Raw genomic sequence first — 17,591 nt, forward strand, 5'->3', positions numbered from 1 at the left:
CCCCGCAGTGAACGACCTCTGTCACCGGGAGACTCAGGACGACTCGGACCGTCAACAGCAGGGACAGTCGAACTGAGACAGCCGCTCTGTCCTGCGCTGAAATGTTCCTGAAGTATCATCAGGAAAATGTGCTTCAAGCATTGGAAGTAAAAGTACTGAGTGCAGTCAAATGTCCCTGTGACTGTTCTGCTGTATGACTCATGCATTCATGTTAGTTTTCCTGTTGTAATGATCATTAAGTTGCACCTGCTTCACATAAAAAGACAGAACGAACAAAAAAAAAATAGGGAAATGAAAGAAAAGAAAGGAATCAAAATAATTAAAAGGAGAAGCAGCAAAAAATGAACTGAATGATTAACAAAGTTGTTTTTTTCTGTCACTAATTGATTGTTTCCACTTTTACATTTTCATGTTTTCTTTTGTTTTTATTCGTAAAGTAACTTTATAATGAAGGAAAGAGTCCAACAGTAGGAAGAAGAAAATACCTGAAATGTGTACTTTGAGTACAGAACTTGAGTAAAAGTACTCAGAGTTCACGCCGGAAGATGACAAACAAACAGCTCGATTTCTGAGCGTGCTGTTGCTCATCGATGTCGCGCAAACAGGAAACAGCTGCAAAAGATCAGAGTAGCCGGGCGATGGTGGTGAGACGGAAGCATCCAGAAAACAAAGAGAAAGTGTTAAATTATTGGGAAAACGTTTTTCTGTCTCTGCGTGAAGCCTGTTTGCTTGACTTCCTTTGGCACACATGCTGCATCGCTTACTGTTGACTTGTCTTTGTCGGCTAATGACAAACAGCGCGTTTTGACAAGTAGTGTTTTACATACCAGAGGCGTGGACAAGTCACGTGACCTGACTCGAGTCACAGATCTGAAGACTCGACTCGGACTTCTGTCGCAGCCTTTTGACCTGAAAATGTCTGACTGGCCAAAGACTGAAGGGTGTCGTTGAAAAGGCGCGTCAGGAGTCAGTTCAGCTAACGCTAACGTCACTCGACCAGCGAACGCTCCACGAGGCGCTCACGCTGCGCTGCTGAGCTCCAGCTGGAAACAATGACACCAAAGATCGTTTTGTTTTGTCCAAAAACTGACAACAAAACAATTTTCAGGAAGAAAAAAGTTCAGACAGAGATGCCAGAGCGTCCAACTTCATTAGCATCAGCGGAGCCGAGGTCCTGCTGTTAAAGCTGCGCTACACGTGCTGAAGAGCACATCCTGACGTGTTTGGGACTCCGGGTCAAAATTCAGGACTTGTTGCTGTTGAATTGGGACTCGAGACTTGAAACCAGATGCTAACATGCATGTCGACTGGAAGCAGCGTTAAAGTCCCGTGAGGGTTGAAAAAGCATCTCATCCTGACCCGTGTGGACTCGCCATCACGGCCATCGATCCACCAGGAGAATGATCAACACTGAAAAGAATAGTTAGGAGCAGAAGAAACTAACAAAACTGCTGCTTTGACTGTAAACTATCATCAGTTTTTATGCTTCATAAAGAAACCTGGATGGAGTCACCTGACACGCAGGTGAGGCTCCACACAGGAGGCCTGTTCGTCCTCTGGAGCACCAGCCGTGATGAAGGCGACTTGTGTCCTCTGTACCCCACGCTCGTTGGAAATGACAGCACATACAGTCCGGAGGGGGGGCGGTTTGGGGGCTCATAGCTCATGTTTGCCTCGGGGCCCCCTTTCGGCGTAACCCGGCCCTGCCTGTGGGCCTCATTTGTGGACATTTCAGCAGAAAACTTGGTGCAGCGTTTCACACTGATTTAAATGCGACTGTGAGAAGACGAAAACGGCGATGAGACGTCCTCAGCTGCAGCGTGGACACACGTTTAATGCATGTATGTGTGTGTGTGACCCCATGCAGGCCCCCCCTCGTTAATCTCCGGGTGCCGAGATGATCATTTCTTAAAAAAACAGAGGCGCCGGGAGCGAAAACAAACCAGAATGTGAAAGGAAAGCCGGAGCGGCGCGGAATTCATGAGGGAGAATGTTATCGCTGCAGCTAAAGGTCATATTGTTCACGTCTTCCTGACAGAGAGGGAGAGGAGGGAGCGTAAAGCAATTTGGAAAGAGGTGGAGGGGGCGAGCGAGGGAGGGCCAGACTGCAGAAAGGGGAGAGAGAGGGAGGGAGGACAGAGAGAGATGGGAGGGGAGGAGGAGAAAAGCACCATGTGGGCCTCAAACGCTCTGCAGGCTGCACACACAAAGACACACACACGAAACCACACACGCTCACACGACATGGCCAGAAGTATGCGGACACCTCAGCATCCCACCATGTGTGTCGCTGCTACACCAGCCTCCACCCTCCAGGCTCTCCACCACATTTTAAGAGCCCGGCTGCAGAGATTTGATGGCGCTCAGACAGAAGAGCGTCAGATCAGAGGTGGTCTCCCATGACGCTGATGAAGAGCTGCAGAGTTTGACATCTGCGGGACCATCGTCGCCATCCCTCAAAGATCACACAGCACTGTGTCAAACAGACAAAAGCTGCAGTGTAACCACATCTGTCCCTCCAGGATCAACATGAATCCAGATCAGAGAGATCCAGCGATCAGGCGAGAAGGGAACCTGCGTCCATACTGGACGATTTGACCCCTCAGACTGACTGAGGGCCAGCGTTCAGGGTGTAGCTTCTCTGCAGCAGCAGCAGCTGATTGGCTGCGCTGGTATTGAGCTTCAGGTGATGGTCAAAGCTCTCTGTCAGTCCACTGGAAAACAGTCTCTAAGTGAAGACAGCTTGGACATTTCTCACTGGAATCTTCCATTTCAGCAGAAAACACACTTTTATTAAACTCCTTCAGAGTCTTCACAGAGTCGGATGTGAGCTGCAGCCTGACCGGCCGGTGCAGCCGCTCGTTTACGAGCGTATTTCATATTTAGAGGAGTTTTATATGAGTGTACCTTCATTCTGTTACGTGTGAACAGATTTATGTCCTCACAGCGTGAGTAAAACACGTCCACGTATTAGTCATCGTATCTGGAGGGGTCCCTCTGCCTCTCCTCGCCCTCCTCGATCGATCGTCGCCTCCCTCTGAACTCTTGATTCCTGAAATGAAGTGAAGCAGCGAGTGAGCAACCGTCACACACACACACACACACACACACACACACACACACACACACACACACACACACACACACACACGTCAACATAAAATTCTGACATAAGCAAGTGGAGACAAAAAAAAAAAGTTTGGAGACTTTGGAAAGTCCCCAAAAGTTTCCTGTTTGCTCATTGGTCAGCTTGGTTGTCCCACCTCTCTCTTCCCGAGGTGTGTGTGTGTGTGTGTGTGCGTGCCAGATATCAGTGATATTGTTCAGCTCTGTGTTCTCTCTAATGGGAGGGACAAAATTAATACAGTGTGTGTGTGTGCGTGTGTGTGTGTGTGTGTGTGTGTGTGTGTGTGTGTTAGCAGGGTGTTTACCTTGGCCAGCACTCATAGAGGGAGATTTCCACTCTGAGCATGTTAGTTTTCACTTACTGTCTCAATAGTTCCTGTTTGTGTTAATAATGGTCCATTTCTACCTGAACGCACCTTTAAAGAACACAATTATTTACCTTGTGAGGACCTTTTTAGTCAAAATCCCTGCATGTTTAAACACATTTTGCACCCCCCAGCATGATTAATACACACATTTATGGGCCTTAAGCAGGATAAAGTTCTTTCATTTCCCTTTCTTGCTTCATTAGTTTCACTGCTTTGGCAATAATCGTTTCTGTGACTGAAACTGAGTCAGACGGAGGATTTTCTATTTTAAAAAGTGTCCTCGATGCCAGGACTCGACCGCGACACGTCATTAAACAAGGTCATAATCTCAGAAAAACAACAACAGAGAGTAAATAAAACCGTAGGGCTCAGACAGCTCGAGGGCGGCGCTGGAAGCGAGCTCAGGCCGCCCTGACGAAGGCAGCAAGTCCGGACAGCTTCCAATCAGCAGGCGGCACCTTCATCACGTCAGGATCCACCGGTGACACCGTGTGATCGCTCTGTCCCACAAAAGACTCCCGACACACCTGGGATGCAGGTGCTTCTGGAGAAAACCCCATAAATAACACAGATTCATACATTCTGAATCATTACGCGCACAAAAAGCCGAGTTTCCATCCAAAAGCAGTGAAAACTGGCGGGGAAACACTAACTTATGAGCTCCAGTCAAACCTCAAACGACGAGGAAATAATGTGGAAACCATGATGGAAATATGGCATTTATGCTTGTTTCCTGTATCAACGTGAGGAGGCATACAGTGTCTTCATCACCGCACATGGATCTGATGTCTCATCTCCTCGAGGAACTCACAAACTTCATGATTGATGCACCAAGAAGCTTGAAAAAGTACTTTTTTTGTAGTATTTGATGCACAGCTTGAAAACATACAAATGGATGAAATGCAGCTTCCTCAGCAGCAAACGTGAGGACAAGAGGCCGGACGGGAGACAAAGAAAGAGGCAGACGGACACAAAGAGAGCGGGAGACAGCGTTTGGGAGGCGACTGAGGCGGAGAGGGAGTCGACTTTGCGGGGGAGTCGGTCAGTTCTCCTCCTCGCATCAAAACTTGGCCGCCGTTCAGGAACACACTCAAGGCTGTGTGTTCGAGGCCGCATTAATCACAGCGTGGGCTGAAATCCGTCCACAATGCGGGGCCTTCACTTCGTTTCTGGACAAAAAGCTCGTCCAGAGACGGGAAGGATTCACGGTCGGGGTCAGACGTGTGGTGGCTCTGGTTGAGGCGAGGCTGCAGCTCCAGGGATCTGCGAAAGGCTCTCCGGCTCGTCCTGAGGATGCTCCCATGGACGGTCTTGACCCTCACATATTGTCTGCGCTCTTCGTCTCACACACACTCGCAGCTCGCAGACTCGGTTACCCCCAGCAGGCCCTGCAGGCGCAGCGCTGGAGCACAGTGAAACCTAAGTGGAGAGCGTCTCCCCGGGGACGGCGGGGCGTAGGAGCCTGATTGAGGCCAGATGTTGCAGATGCAGGAACGAGCAGACGGGGACCAGGTTCCATTTATAGGCTCAGCCCGCCTCAGCGCTCTCCAACACGCTGATAACCAAGCAACCGAAGCTGTCGGAGGCCCCGCCAGGCGCGCTGAACGTCGGGGAGGAAACCTTTACTGCTCGCATTGTGTTCATGACTGATTGTTGCTTGGCCTCAGAGAGATTTTTGCTCTGAAAACGCCTGAATGTCTAAAAATAAAGCCACTTTTTCCAAAGCTGTAAGAAGCTGTTGAGACACAACAGCTTTCACAACGTTTCACTGGAAAGCAGCAACAAATTCAGCTTTTCGAGGTTCTAAAGAAGTTTTTAAGAGACAAAAATGTGTGAAAAAAAGGGATATTAGTGGAGATATGCAAGATGTTAACAGCAAGAGACACAGAAGCGTTTCAGGTTTTTAGTGCTGAAAGTAAAAAATGGTACGCAGGTGTGCAAAGAGAAATTTATGTTTTCAGACATTTTCATGCTTTTATTTTGCTGAAGTTGCAACCTGCTGAGTTCACTGTTCAGCGTCTGAGAGGTCTTTTCCAGGTGGTCGTAAACAGAAGAAGAAGAAGAGCAAGCAAGTATCGCAATAAAGAGAGATGAAGAGGTTTCTTTCTCTTCAGTAGTCGTTCAGGTCCTGATTCGCGGCCCCACTGATGCTGATAGAAACGTGTTGGGAAAGTGAATCTAAAGCATTAAATGGAAGAATCGTCCCACTGAGCCGTCACTCCTCTGCAGAGTTCAGGTGGAAAGAACAGAGACTTCTGAGAAGCGTTTCATCACGTCGATGATGCTAAAAACACACAAAAGAACGACGTTCCTGGAATTCAATTCTGGCCCAACACGTCGATTCAGAGTGTGATTTACAACAAGGTCCAGAAGACCTCAAACTACCCTGATTCCAAAGACGTCCGGACGCCGTGAAGAACATAAATCAGACAGAAAGTGATCATTAGCTCTTCTTTGAAGACATAAAGTCAAGTGAAAACAGCACGAAGTCAATCTGATGCAACACGTTTCAAAGTGTGGGAGAGAAAACACCTGTTGGCCCGTTCCACAGGTAAACAGGTTCATTGGTAACAGGTGAGAGGATCGTGATTGGGTGTGAAAGGGGCGTCCGGGAAAGGCTCAGTCGATCACAGCGAGGTTCACCACTTTGTGAACACATGATTGGATGAAGGAGATGAACACATGGGCTCAGAGACTCTTCAGAAAACTGCTGTCAGTGAACAGTTTGATTATTGATGATTGATTCTGGTTTGATTTCTGTTTCAGTCCAGACTGCAGAGTTGAAATGAGTTGCATCACAGTGGAAACTGAGCAGAAATCTGTCTGCAGACACATTTCTGTAATCTGTGTGTCTGAGCTCCGTCTTTGACATGAGACCTCTCTCCTGATTGGTCCATCTGAAGCTTTAGAAGCAGCTAACGGTGAGACAGAGGTCAGCGAGTTAATTTAACAAGCTGAAGGTCCAAAATGTTTCGTTTTGCTGGTGTTTTCTCACCACTGACGGACAGAAAACCTGAACTTTCATTTTATCTTAAAGACCAAAGTTGAAGATCAAAAACGTGAGGCCATGTGGAAAACTGAGGAGCAAATGTTTTGTCTCGCTGACCTCATCACACCTCATCATCTAACCTCGAAATTCTTTCCAGTGCGCTCTATCCTTCAGCGGGGTGGCAATGCCGTCGAGCAAGAAGAGAACATCATGTTTTTGTTATCTGATAAAGACGAGAAACCATCAGCTTCCAAGAAATCTCCCATCATCCACCAGTCTCCTCCTCAGACATCCGACCACAGAGGAAACATGAGACCAGCACCAGCTAACCATCCCATCGCTGCGGTGAACACACGTGATCGTAGTCTGTCCTTCAAAACCTTTTCCTGAACATACTGAACATGTGAGCGAACAGCTGTGCAGGTGTGTATTATGGGATGGGATAAAACATGGAGATCTAGAACCAAAGCGGATGAAATCAGGAAAAAAATGCCAAGAACATCCAGAAAACCTTTTTAAGAAGCCTGACATCTTGGTTACACGTGGTCTGAGGAAGCATGTGGTAGCAAAGAAGTCAGGTTTGAAGGCTGAAGAAAAGCCTGATTTATGGTTTTCTCCTGAATCGGTGCGCTGCTCTTCACCGGAGCAGAAAACAGGAGTTCACGTTTGATTTGGAGGTTTAACATCAAGCGGCTGAAACTTTTGGTGAGTTTAAACATCATAAAAGTCACGTACGTGCCAGCTGCTGGGCCTCTCTGTGCGTGTTTTAAAGCTTTATCTCTGATCATATTCTGAAGGAAAATGTGTTTTCTCCTGTAAAGCTCAGTGCAGAGATCAGCTGTAAAGATACGGCCGCTCACAATAAACTCTGAGGCTATCTGTGTTTGTCCAGCGCACAAATGAAACAATAATCTCTCCAGGAGAAATTCATAGAGGGAAAAGCTCTTGTTCTGCAGGCCGGCCCCGCCTCCTCCTCCTCCTCCTCCTGCTTGCAGGGGACGGGGAGGGTAGGAGTTAAGGACACAGCGCTCTGCCATTGTTCTTGTTCTGGAAGTCTGAGAGCGACGGGACGACGCTGGTCGGGTACCGGACGGCGGGTCTGTCGTTATGACGGGCTCCGGTCCGAAGCTCGGGGTCCTCCTGCTGCTGGCGGTCCTGCTGCAGACTGTGGTCGTCACCATCACCGTGCTGCACTTCACCACTGCTCTAAATTCGGTAAGGAAAAAGCAAAAGTTCGGCTAGACGAACCGGAGGCGCGCGGCGGCTTTTACGCATCGCCAAGCAGTGCGCACCGCGAGGTGGGCGCGAAGTCCTCTGCCTGTGAACGCAGCTGCATGAAAACTAGACTTTTTGTTGACCTTGAACACTTGACTGAACTCTTTACAAACTTTAGCCCTGAGTTTAGTGTTGACAGCCTTTAGATAAACACTCTGAAGCCGTTTTTACGCGCTCTGGTTCTGTCGCTGCGCTCAACAGCAGAAACAATCCAGGACGCGTCCGATTCCTTTTCGGTTTTGCTCAATGCAGGCCACATATATGGCTTTCACAGTAAAACTGCTGTGCTTTGCAGAATGCAGCCTCATGCAAAGGCACACACCTTCATCCTCTCTGCATTTGCAAACTCGAAAACAGGACGAGGAAGTAACGAGCTCTGGCAGGACTGCAGCCTTTTCTCTGATGAGCTGCGATAATTAGGACGCGTTTTACAGCGCTGCGTGCACGCGCGCGTGCTGGACTCACTCTGCTTGTTTTGATGAAGCCAGAGTCCTTTGGTTACCTGGATGCGGGCCAGTCCAGCTCTCAGGCTGTGTTTACAGGAGTGAATCATTAACCCAGATGAGATGGAGCAGCAGTATATGAGGAAATGAAACCCAAACAGAAGAAGAAGAAGAAGAAGAAGAAGGAAATAATGTTGACTCAGGAGAAAGTTTACGACAGTCGTAGTGACACTGGAGGTACCTGTGGGTGCGAATGGTGCCTCATCATTATTATCTTTGTTCTTCTGTTACAGCTTTAGTGTTTACCGACAAACAGAAGTGAAGAAGTGAAGTGAGTCTTCCTCAGGTGTGTGTGATGAGGAGTTAAATTAACTGTTCTTCTTGGCATTCTCACAGATGAAGGAGACGTTTGCCAGGAGCAGCGTTTCCTGCCTGACGGGCGCCGACCTGCAGAGCATCACGGCCGCTCGGGGGGATCCGTGCTGGCAGGTCACGCAGCAGCTCCACCTGCTCATTGAGAAGGTATGACGACCGCGGCGGTGACCCCAAACGCTGACCCCCACCCTCCAAACACTGACCCCCACGCTTCAAACCCTGAAGCTGAACCTCACAGCCTGATTGTGACCCTCAGCGTCGAGCATGGCTTCGCGGCTCCAGCACAAAACGACCTTCACGGTTCAGTGTTTGTCCATCAGTATTGATGACTCAGTGATTATTTGGCCAGCTGCTGAGAGTTTTTCTGTGGCCTGCTCTGGATCAGAAAGCCCCCACCCACTGGAGACATTACTAACCTCCCCACACTTCAGCTGCAAAGGCCAACAAAGCAAACGATACAGCAGATTCATGACCGGTTTTATGTTGTCATACTTTTTAGAGCTGGGACTGAGACACACGCAGGTTTCGACACTGAGGAAACTGAAAAACGAGGCACATTGCTTCATTTATGCTCTTTTGGAGACAGTTCAGGTCTGCCAGCGTGACACGTTTTCAGAGTTTTAATCCATTTAGAGCCACGAGAATCAGCTCATTTAACCGTTAGCTGATAGAAATGTTCTCTGCAGCTATTTTTCTAACAGTTTCAGACAAATCTGAAGCAAAAGTGATAAAAACTCTCAGCTTCCAGCTCCTCAAATGTGAGCATTTACTTGAATTTGCGTTTTGCAGCTCATACGCCTGCACTGAAAAAACTCTGATCTAACCCTGTAAGACTGGACGCACCTTTTTTCACACATTCACTGTAACTGGTGGAATTTTAATTTCAGATTTCACATCCTGACAAACACGACGACACGAGCAGGGCGTCGCGGCATCGTTTCTTCCTTCCATCACAGAGTCGCATCACATGAAACTGCTGATAAATCTACTTTACTGCTCGCTGGAGAGATCAGAGGGGTTATATACATGTTCCTGCCTGAAAACGGGAATTTATGCTGCTCGGTTTGAGACTTTTCTTCTTCTTTGGACTTGTTAACGATATGGAGAAAGTAGAAAAACACCAGCTTCGCTTTTTAAAACTGAAAGAAGTGAGAAGCAGCAATGTGACCGTCCGTCCCTCTGAGCTCAGTGTAGTGCAGAAATCACAGTTATTATCTTTATTATGATCATTACCATCATTATTATGATCACTGCCATCATTATTATGATCATTACCATCATTATTATGATCACTGCCATCATTATTATGATCATTACCATCATTATTATGATCACTGCCATCATTATTATGATCATTACCATCATTATTCGGGGCTTCCCGCGCTGCTGATCTGAGCTCTGAACAGAAGAAAAAGGCTGAAATGATCCAAATCACTGTCTGCAGACGCACAATGAGCTCCTTCATAGCTGGAGATGTGATGTGATCCTGTGAGGTTTAATCAGCACAGGAATGCCTTCACCTGCCTGCTCACACACACACACACACACACACACTATTGCTTCTCCTTTCCTTTCTGCTTGGTCGTACTGTTTGTCTTTGCTCTCCTCTCCTGATTCTCCTCCTCTTACTCTTCAATAACAGTCTGTATTTTGTGACTGGGCCGCTTGATTAAATTTAGTTCAGAATATAAACAAAATGCTCGGACAGTCTGAGCCAGAGTGCCGCTGTTAACTCGGGACGCAGAGCGAGTAAATGTCTGAAACGTTTGCTTCAGTTGCTGCTCGGTTTTGCAAACAAACTTTTAAACAAACTGCTTTATTAAAATCAACGTGCTCGTTTTTAGTCTGCAGCTCTAATTTTAAGATAACTGTGGAGACTAGATGTTTAAAGCTGCTTTAAAAGAATTTTAAAAAGTGAAATTTTCCTGTTCTGTTGCAGATAATTTTGCTTATTTTCAGTAACATTTCCAACGTTTTACTGCCTGTTTTTTGAGAGCAGTGAGGGATGTAGACTGAATATAAAACCGAACTTTATAAAGGAGTCTGCAGTCATGCTAGCAGCTCTGTGAGGCTAAATGCTAATCTGAGAATGCTAGCCATGATGCTAACATGCTCACAATGACAGCGCTAACATGCTGATGTTTAGCATGTTAGCAAATACTAATTAGCACTAAACATAAAATGCAGCCGAGGCTGATGGGAACGACTTTAATTTTGGCTTTGCGTGTTTTTGGTTGTTAACAAAAATATGCTAAAAATATCTGCCTCATGGTGGCGCTAGAGGAAAAGTCAGAGGATCAGCGAAACAGGAGGATTCATGAATGTTTACACAAATGTTCTGACAATCCGTCCAATACTGTTAGCCCGACGTAACGACGGAAAACGTCTGAAAACATCGCAGATGAAATCTCTTTTGTTTTCTAACCGTTCCTGCATCACGAGCCAAAGACGAGGAGAAACAGATCTGGCTGTAAATCAGAGCTAATGACTTCAGAAACACACCCAACATGTTTGACCATTAGGGCTGAATTTTAGCACATGTGAACAAACTTCTGAGGACTGGCAGTGCTCACAAAAGGCAGACACATGCAGATAGACTTGGGTTTTATGTCGGGATGATGGAGTCTGTGCAGCATTTCGACTTGAACGCCGTCCAGCGCCGTGCTCGTGCATGCTGAAGCCTCTGGAGGAGCAGGACCACCACATTTGGATGAGCTTTCCTGTTTAGCGTCATGCATTTGTGGGCTGATGGATAAATCCCACAGAAACCTGCAGATCTCCCTTTGAAGCTTCCCTCTAAATGAAGTCTTGCTGGAGTCAAACTTCAAGGGAAGATTACAGTCTGAGGCTCATTATATGGCTCTTTTAGCCATAAAACATGGTTCCTGCTGACTGACTGCAGGTAAACTCAACTCATAAATGAGTGGTTTTCTTTCAGCTTCCTCTCAGTCCTTACTGGAGCTGTAAAAATATGTTTAAATTGGAAATCATTAACCTTGGAAAGCTCCACTGGCACCATCAGGACATGCAGCAGCGCTGGTGGAGCCGTCTCCTCCGGCACAGCGTATTTATCATAATGAACGTATGATATTATGGAAAACACTCCTTTATACTATAACCTCTTTCCCCTCCTTCCTCGTGCCTTCACAATGCCTTTTTCACCATGTTTTTCCAATTTCTTTTATGTTTTTGGAAACAAACTCTTCTGAAATAAACACGTCCAGAGTCCACTACAGCTCAGAAAATCGTTTTCATCAGTTTGGCAGGAGGCGCATCTTTTCGGGCCAAATCGTTGGGCAAAGGAACGTAAAACACGGGGGGGGGGGGCCTCGATTCGATTACCAGAGACGGATCTGTTACCGACCTGAACATGAAGGCTCCTTTTTATTTGGCGGAGCAAACCCCCTGATCCTGAAGTCAGCACAGTTTCGGGCTCGACCTGTGGAGCGAGCTGGTGGCTCGTCCTGGCAGATGAAGAGTTTAGAAATCAGTCTTTAGTTTTATGTTCTGGAGGCTTTTTGTTTGCTTTTTAGCTTGAATCTGTTCTTCACAATCCTGATTCATGCGGTTAATGTCACCAGTAATTCATTAAAGGCGCATTCATGCGTCATTTAAAAGCTGTTTTCTGTGTTTTCCCTGCAGTCTCTGTCTCAGCGTTACCAGAGGCAGATTTCATCGGCAGTCAGAGGTGAGAAAACTGAACCACGGAGATGAATGTTTATGACCTGATGCGGTTCAGGAGCATCGTGCAGCTAAAACACGTCAGCTTCCTTCAAAAACTTGAATTATCCTCCTGTTATTTATTTCCTCCTTAGATGAAGTGTCTCGGGTGCTGCCCTCACTTGTGATGGTGGACCGGGCTTCGCCTCGCCCCAAAGTCGCGGCCCATGTCACCGGCAGCTTTGTGCCCAAACTGGAGCGCGAGGGAGGAGGTGAGCGTGCCGGCGTTTAAGCGTGAATCTGCTTTATTCTGTGTCTCTGAAGTGTCACACTGTGACTTGGATCAGGCTGCACCAGACTCCATTTAAACTTTAGCCGTTTTAATTTGGCCTGCCGCTCTTTCTTTTCTCTTTCTGTGGATTTGTACAGAACTCGCAGAAGGCCGGCAGATGGCCTTTATGACTTCTGAGATGTACTTCCTGTGGTGCAACACCAAGTAAATCAGTAAAAAGGGATGGATTATCGGTTCCTCCGATATTTTAACGAGGTTTTCAAAGATTAGCTGCCAAAAGTTATATGGCCTTGCAAGACTTGTACCAGACCTGGTCGGGTCTAGACCGTCTACCCTCAGGCCGATGAAGCCTGTGTGCGATCTTCCCGTCGACAAATGGAGGATGAGTTCAATCTTTCGGGTGACTTTCTGCCAAACTGCATCTGGAATTTGTTCATTTAAGTCGAGGATGTGTTGATCGAGAAGGTTGTAAATCCTGCCTGTAATCTGCTGCGTGTTTGTCCTCAATTTAAAATCCACGTGGGAGGACATAAAGCCAAGCAAGCACAGCGTGAGGCTGCGGAGGTCTGCCACTGCAAATATCTATAAAACTGAGACGTGGGGATGTCAGATTTACTCAAGTTACTGCCCACATAGAGGTCTGGAAATGAAGTTGTCCCGCTCTGAAGCCAGATGTCAAAGATGTTCAGAGTTTTCTGTGTCACTCACTGCCGTGATAAGGAACGTGTTAGTCTGAATTTCTGTAAATTAGACTCGCGGTCATCTGTGGCCTGGTCACTGTGCAGAGTGCAGCCGTGCAGTGAAGGACGATCCCATCAGAGAGATGTTTCACAGGGAAAAGGACACTGAATGATGAATGATGAATATAAAAGTACTGATGGTAAAACGCTGCGTTTCTGTAGTGAGTGACGTTTTTAACTTCTTACTATCTCATAATAATATTGAGGGACAGAAAATCCAAATTTAGACTTTGTAAATATCAGAATTTTCACTCAAGATCTCAAAATCTGGCCTGACAAAGTCACAAATTTAATGTTAAAGGTCGTATTTCGTGATCTTATTCTGAACTGCTTGTTCCCAGCAGCTCCGGTCTCGGCCGGCCGTCGAGTGCAGGGACAGAAGATTTCGTGGTGGGAGGGGCAGAAGGGGCTGGCCTTCCTGCAGGACGTCCAGCTGGTGGACGGGGAGCTGGTGGTGCCGCAGCCCGGCCTCTACTACGTCTACGCCCAGACCTACTTCAGACACACGCACTCCCTGCAGGAGGAGGGCGAGGACGGCGAGGAGGTGGAGGACAGAGGGAGACCGCTGCTGCAGTACGTCTACAAAAAGGTGAGGTGTCAGATAAATGTGGTGGAGTAAAACCAGAGAGACAGAAGAAGAAAAGAGAGGTGAGGACGGTGAAGCCTCCAGCCAGAGACGAACGCTTTAGCCCTCAACAGACGGACTCGGGGTGGTCTCCTGTGAGTCTCACTCACTGAATCCTTTGATGAATCCAGACAGTGAGCGCGTGATGCATCACAGCATGGCGAGCGTCCCACACCCAGCTCTACCTGACACTCAGACAGTTTGGTAGAGACTGCTGTAAATTTATATGGATGATTAGATTTAATTCTCACCAGCGTGTCAAAAAACAACGCTGAGAGAAATTTAAGCGTAAAATTGAGGGAATTAGATTCTGGATGTTTTCTGCTGTTGTAAAACGTGCTGAAGGACGTTCAGTCCAGATTCTGAGCTTTGAATCTTCTGTGCATTTGGCCGGCAGATGTTTGCCTTTAAGGAATTCATCACAAGTCTCAACAAAAACCAAATGTGATGTTTTCACAGAGCAAACACGATGATTTGTGAAACTGTTCAAACTGGCCACATATTGACTAACGCTGTCCTCGGGCTGAAGTCTCGGCTGCCCTCAGATCCATCAAACCGCCGTCTGCACGAGACACGTTTGAACAAATGTTGGGAATTAAATTATGGCCTTTCCTTTATCTGATCAGATCAGACCTAATCTGATCGGCCTTTATTGGCTCCCCGAGGAGAAATCTGTCTCTGCGTTCGACAGACAGTTAAGATGAATACCGCTGACTAACGTTTTTAAGGACAAATAAAATGTGGTTAAAGTCATCCAGTTTCTTCAGACCTCGGCTCAGAGCACACAGCCGGCTCTGCTTTTCTCTGAACTGGGGTCATTAATAAAGATATTGTCATAGTTTTCAGCATAAATGATGACAAATGCCCTCTGATTAATGGCCGATCTTAGCCGGTAGCTGTGAATTCCCACCCACAAAGTCAGCCTGAACGCCTCATTCCATCCAGCTCCGCCCCCTCACTCACCTGTCCTTCCTCTGCCAGGTGAGCTCGTACCCGGTGCCCATCCTGCTGATGAAGACGAGCCGGACCTCTTGCTGGTCCCGGGGCTCCCAGTTCTCCCTCCACTCCGCCCACCAGGGGGGGCTGTTCCCGCTCAGCAGCGGCGACCGCTTGTTCGTCACGGTGACCAACGCCTCCGCCGTGGACATGGACGAGAAGAGCAGCTTCTTCGGGGCGTTTCTCATCAGCTAGGCGATGAGGACTCGGGATCGTGGGTCGGTCTGAGAGGAGCCGGATCGGCCTGTTTTTGGTGTTTGCGATGAACGAATCAGATCGAGACTTTTCCCGCTAACGAGCCCAGAAAATGGAAAACTGCTGCAGCGACTGGCAGACGAGTGTGTCTCTGTTTTAAGATCACAAACCAAAAGAATTTGACTGCATTGGTTTCATGGAGACAGAGGGATTCGAGGCTGTGTGTGTGTGAGCTACACAAACTCAACAAATACTTGGATTTGCATTGCTCACGAGCAAAGCATGATGGTTGTTTTGTGCACACCGACATTGAGTTCAGATGTGGCCGGCCTGGTTGTGCCTCTGACCCCTGACTAATCGCTGGTTTTCGTCCATTTGTCATCTGCTGTTGGGACTTTTTGACTTTTTTTCACAGAAAATCATTGAAGCAGTTGTGCAAAAAACATAAATTAATGCTAAAACCTCAAGCCCTTCCATTGTGCTACGTTCAAGGTCAATCTGGTGTCTGAATTTCCAAACATTTGATTTCTTTGCGATTGTCCGTTGAACCCGCAGCGTGAAATAAACCGGTAGCTTCCTGTTAATCCAGTCATAATCTGCCATAACTGGACTGGATTTTTAAAAACTGGCTCCAAACTCGAAACATTAACAGCCTTCAGATTCTCCACACGGGGGCGCTGTGTTGATTATAATCTTACACATGCACATGCTGACCTGCGCCACCTCCTCCTCCTTTGCTGCCTTTAAGATCCGTTTGTTTGAACGTGAAGCGATAATCTGACTTCGGTGACACTCTGGATGTGTGTTTGTGTAAAGATGTACATTTTTTTGTGTTTGTGTGTTTCTCTGTGAACTCTGCTCTTCATCGTCAGATTGAGCTTCGCAGGCCGTCACAGTAAATGTTAAAAGCCCGCTGCCGGCGAATCAGACCCTGCGCTGTGTTTCTGTTGGCCGCAGCGCCGCAGCCTCTCCTCCTGCTGTCCGTCTTCCAGCGCGTTGGCTCGTCTGTCGTTGCTGTTCTCCAAACGGTGCATTTAAGGCTCCCTAATGGTTGGTATTCTTGGGCATTCATGACATGCTGGATTAACTGCAGATGTGACGTCCACACTCCGTTCACATCAGCATCCCAACAGTAGAAATGTGGGATTATTTTTCTGGAGCTCATCTGTCTTTCATGTGATTGTGGCTGCAAATCCACCGATGCTCAAGGACACGTAAACCAAAATTATAAGTTAGATCTGACTAAAGGAAAGCTGGATGAAACGGGGAATATAACAAAGCTCGAAGGTCCATACTTGATTTAGGGAATAATAGCTTGACAAAAAATTCTTCCTTTAGGGTCCATTGACCAGATTTCTACTGGGACAAACGCTCGTACTGAAGTCGGACCTCAGACGCAGAAAAAGTCGTTCAGTTTCCAGCAAACGTCAGCCTGCTGCAGGCGTCCATGTTTCACAGAGGCGTGGACGGCAGCGTGAGACCTAAATGAAGCTGACGCAGCAGCTTCAAAATCCTGCTGTTCCTCGAATGGCCATTCGAGGCTGGTTCCAAAAGCGAGTAGTCCCCATAGACCTCCATATTAAAATGCTCAACTCAGCTAATTTCCCCGTTTGTGACGACTGAATTTTAACGTAACTCAGTCCTTTAAATCATATTGAGGCTTAAAGTTCAGCTGACTGCTTGGTTTCATTCGGCCACCTCAGCTCCACCCACGCTCCACCTCTTTGCTCACTGCCAATGACGGAGGCGGCCGCAGCCACGTCCATCACCACGTGGCCATGTCGCGAGACGGGCAGCTGCTGAAGTCCATGAGATGCGGCTGAAAGCTAATACTAATATTTCCAGGCGGGAATTAACCCTCAAAAGCTCAGTAAGATTCACGGATTCATCCTGATTTAGCAGCTGAACATCAGCGTTGTTTTTTCCAATATGACATTGAATGCAGCGTTCACTGTAGCACTTATGTAGAAACACAACACTTTTGCCTTTTTTCACCTTAATGTCTTGTCTTTGCTCTGAATGGGGGGGGGGGCATTGTATGTGTATGACACTCCAGGACCGATGATGATGATGATGATGATGATGGGTGGCGGTGGTTTAAAGGTCTTATTTGTGCTCCTCGATCTCATTATGAATGCACTGACTCAGCTTACTACTTGTGAGGTGGCTGTTGAGACACTGATGTGAATGCTGACTGTACCTCGAGTTCAGCCTCCACATGGAAGAACTGGAAACATCCAGCAGTCGGTCATCTGCGCCTTGAACACCTGGAAGGCATCAGCAAGCACACACCTGAACACACACCAGGTTCTCAACAATGAAACTAAATTTATACCGTTTGCCAGATTGACCAAAAACTGAATGTGAATGTAAATAAGCAGGAGTTTCTGTCTGTAAATATGTGAAATAAAGACGCTGGAAAAGGAACTTGTGACACCTCTGATAGTGTTTGGTTGCAGTGCAGTACGAGAAGACGCCGCCTTCAGCACCAGACATCATCAGGCTGC

The 17,591-nt window shown here is 47.2% G+C and overlaps 1 protein-coding gene across 2 annotated transcripts; it reads left to right on the forward strand.

Annotated features, from left to right (window-relative positions):
* Nucleotides 1-7,517: 7,517 nt before the first annotated feature.
* tnfsf10 (TNF superfamily member 10) lies at nt 7,518-17,509 on the forward strand. Of its 2 annotated transcripts, none has more exons than XM_070986106.1 (6): nt 7,518-7,698; nt 8,598-8,723; nt 12,219-12,264; nt 12,392-12,508; nt 13,613-13,857; nt 14,875-17,509. In XM_070986106.1, exons 1-6 carry the CDS (start codon nt 7,591-7,593, stop codon nt 15,082-15,084), a joined length of 852 nt encoding a protein of 283 aa, XP_070842207.1. In that variant the 5' UTR covers nt 7,518-7,590; the 3' UTR covers nt 15,085-17,509. The 2 variants fall into 2 exon arrangements, with proteins under 2 accessions (XP_070842207.1, XP_070842206.1); XM_070986105.1 differs by having other exon boundaries at nt 7,556-7,698; nt 13,610-13,857; nt 14,875-17,503.
* The last annotated feature ends 82 nt before the right edge of the window (nt 17,510-17,591 follow it).

This window comes from Chaetodon trifascialis, chromosome 18 (assembly GCF_039877785.1).
Source record: "Chaetodon trifascialis isolate fChaTrf1 chromosome 18, fChaTrf1.hap1, whole genome shotgun sequence".
Classification (NCBI taxonomy): Eukaryota; Metazoa; Chordata; class Actinopteri; order Chaetodontiformes; family Chaetodontidae; genus Chaetodon; species Chaetodon trifascialis.

Coding starts and splice junctions, on each gene's coding strand:
- tnfsf10 (XM_070986105.1), top strand. CDS start 7,591: ATGACGGGCTCCGGTCCGAAGCTCGGGGTCCTCCTGCTGCTGGCGGTC. Junction 7,699..8,597: donor TCACCACTGCTCTAAATTCG/GTAAGGAAAAAG, acceptor GCATTCTCACAG/ATGAAGGAGACGTTTGCCAG. Junction 12,509..13,609: donor ACTGGAGCGCGAGGGAGGAG/GTGAGCGTGCCG, acceptor GCTTGTTCCCAG/CAGCTCCGGTCTCGGCCGGC.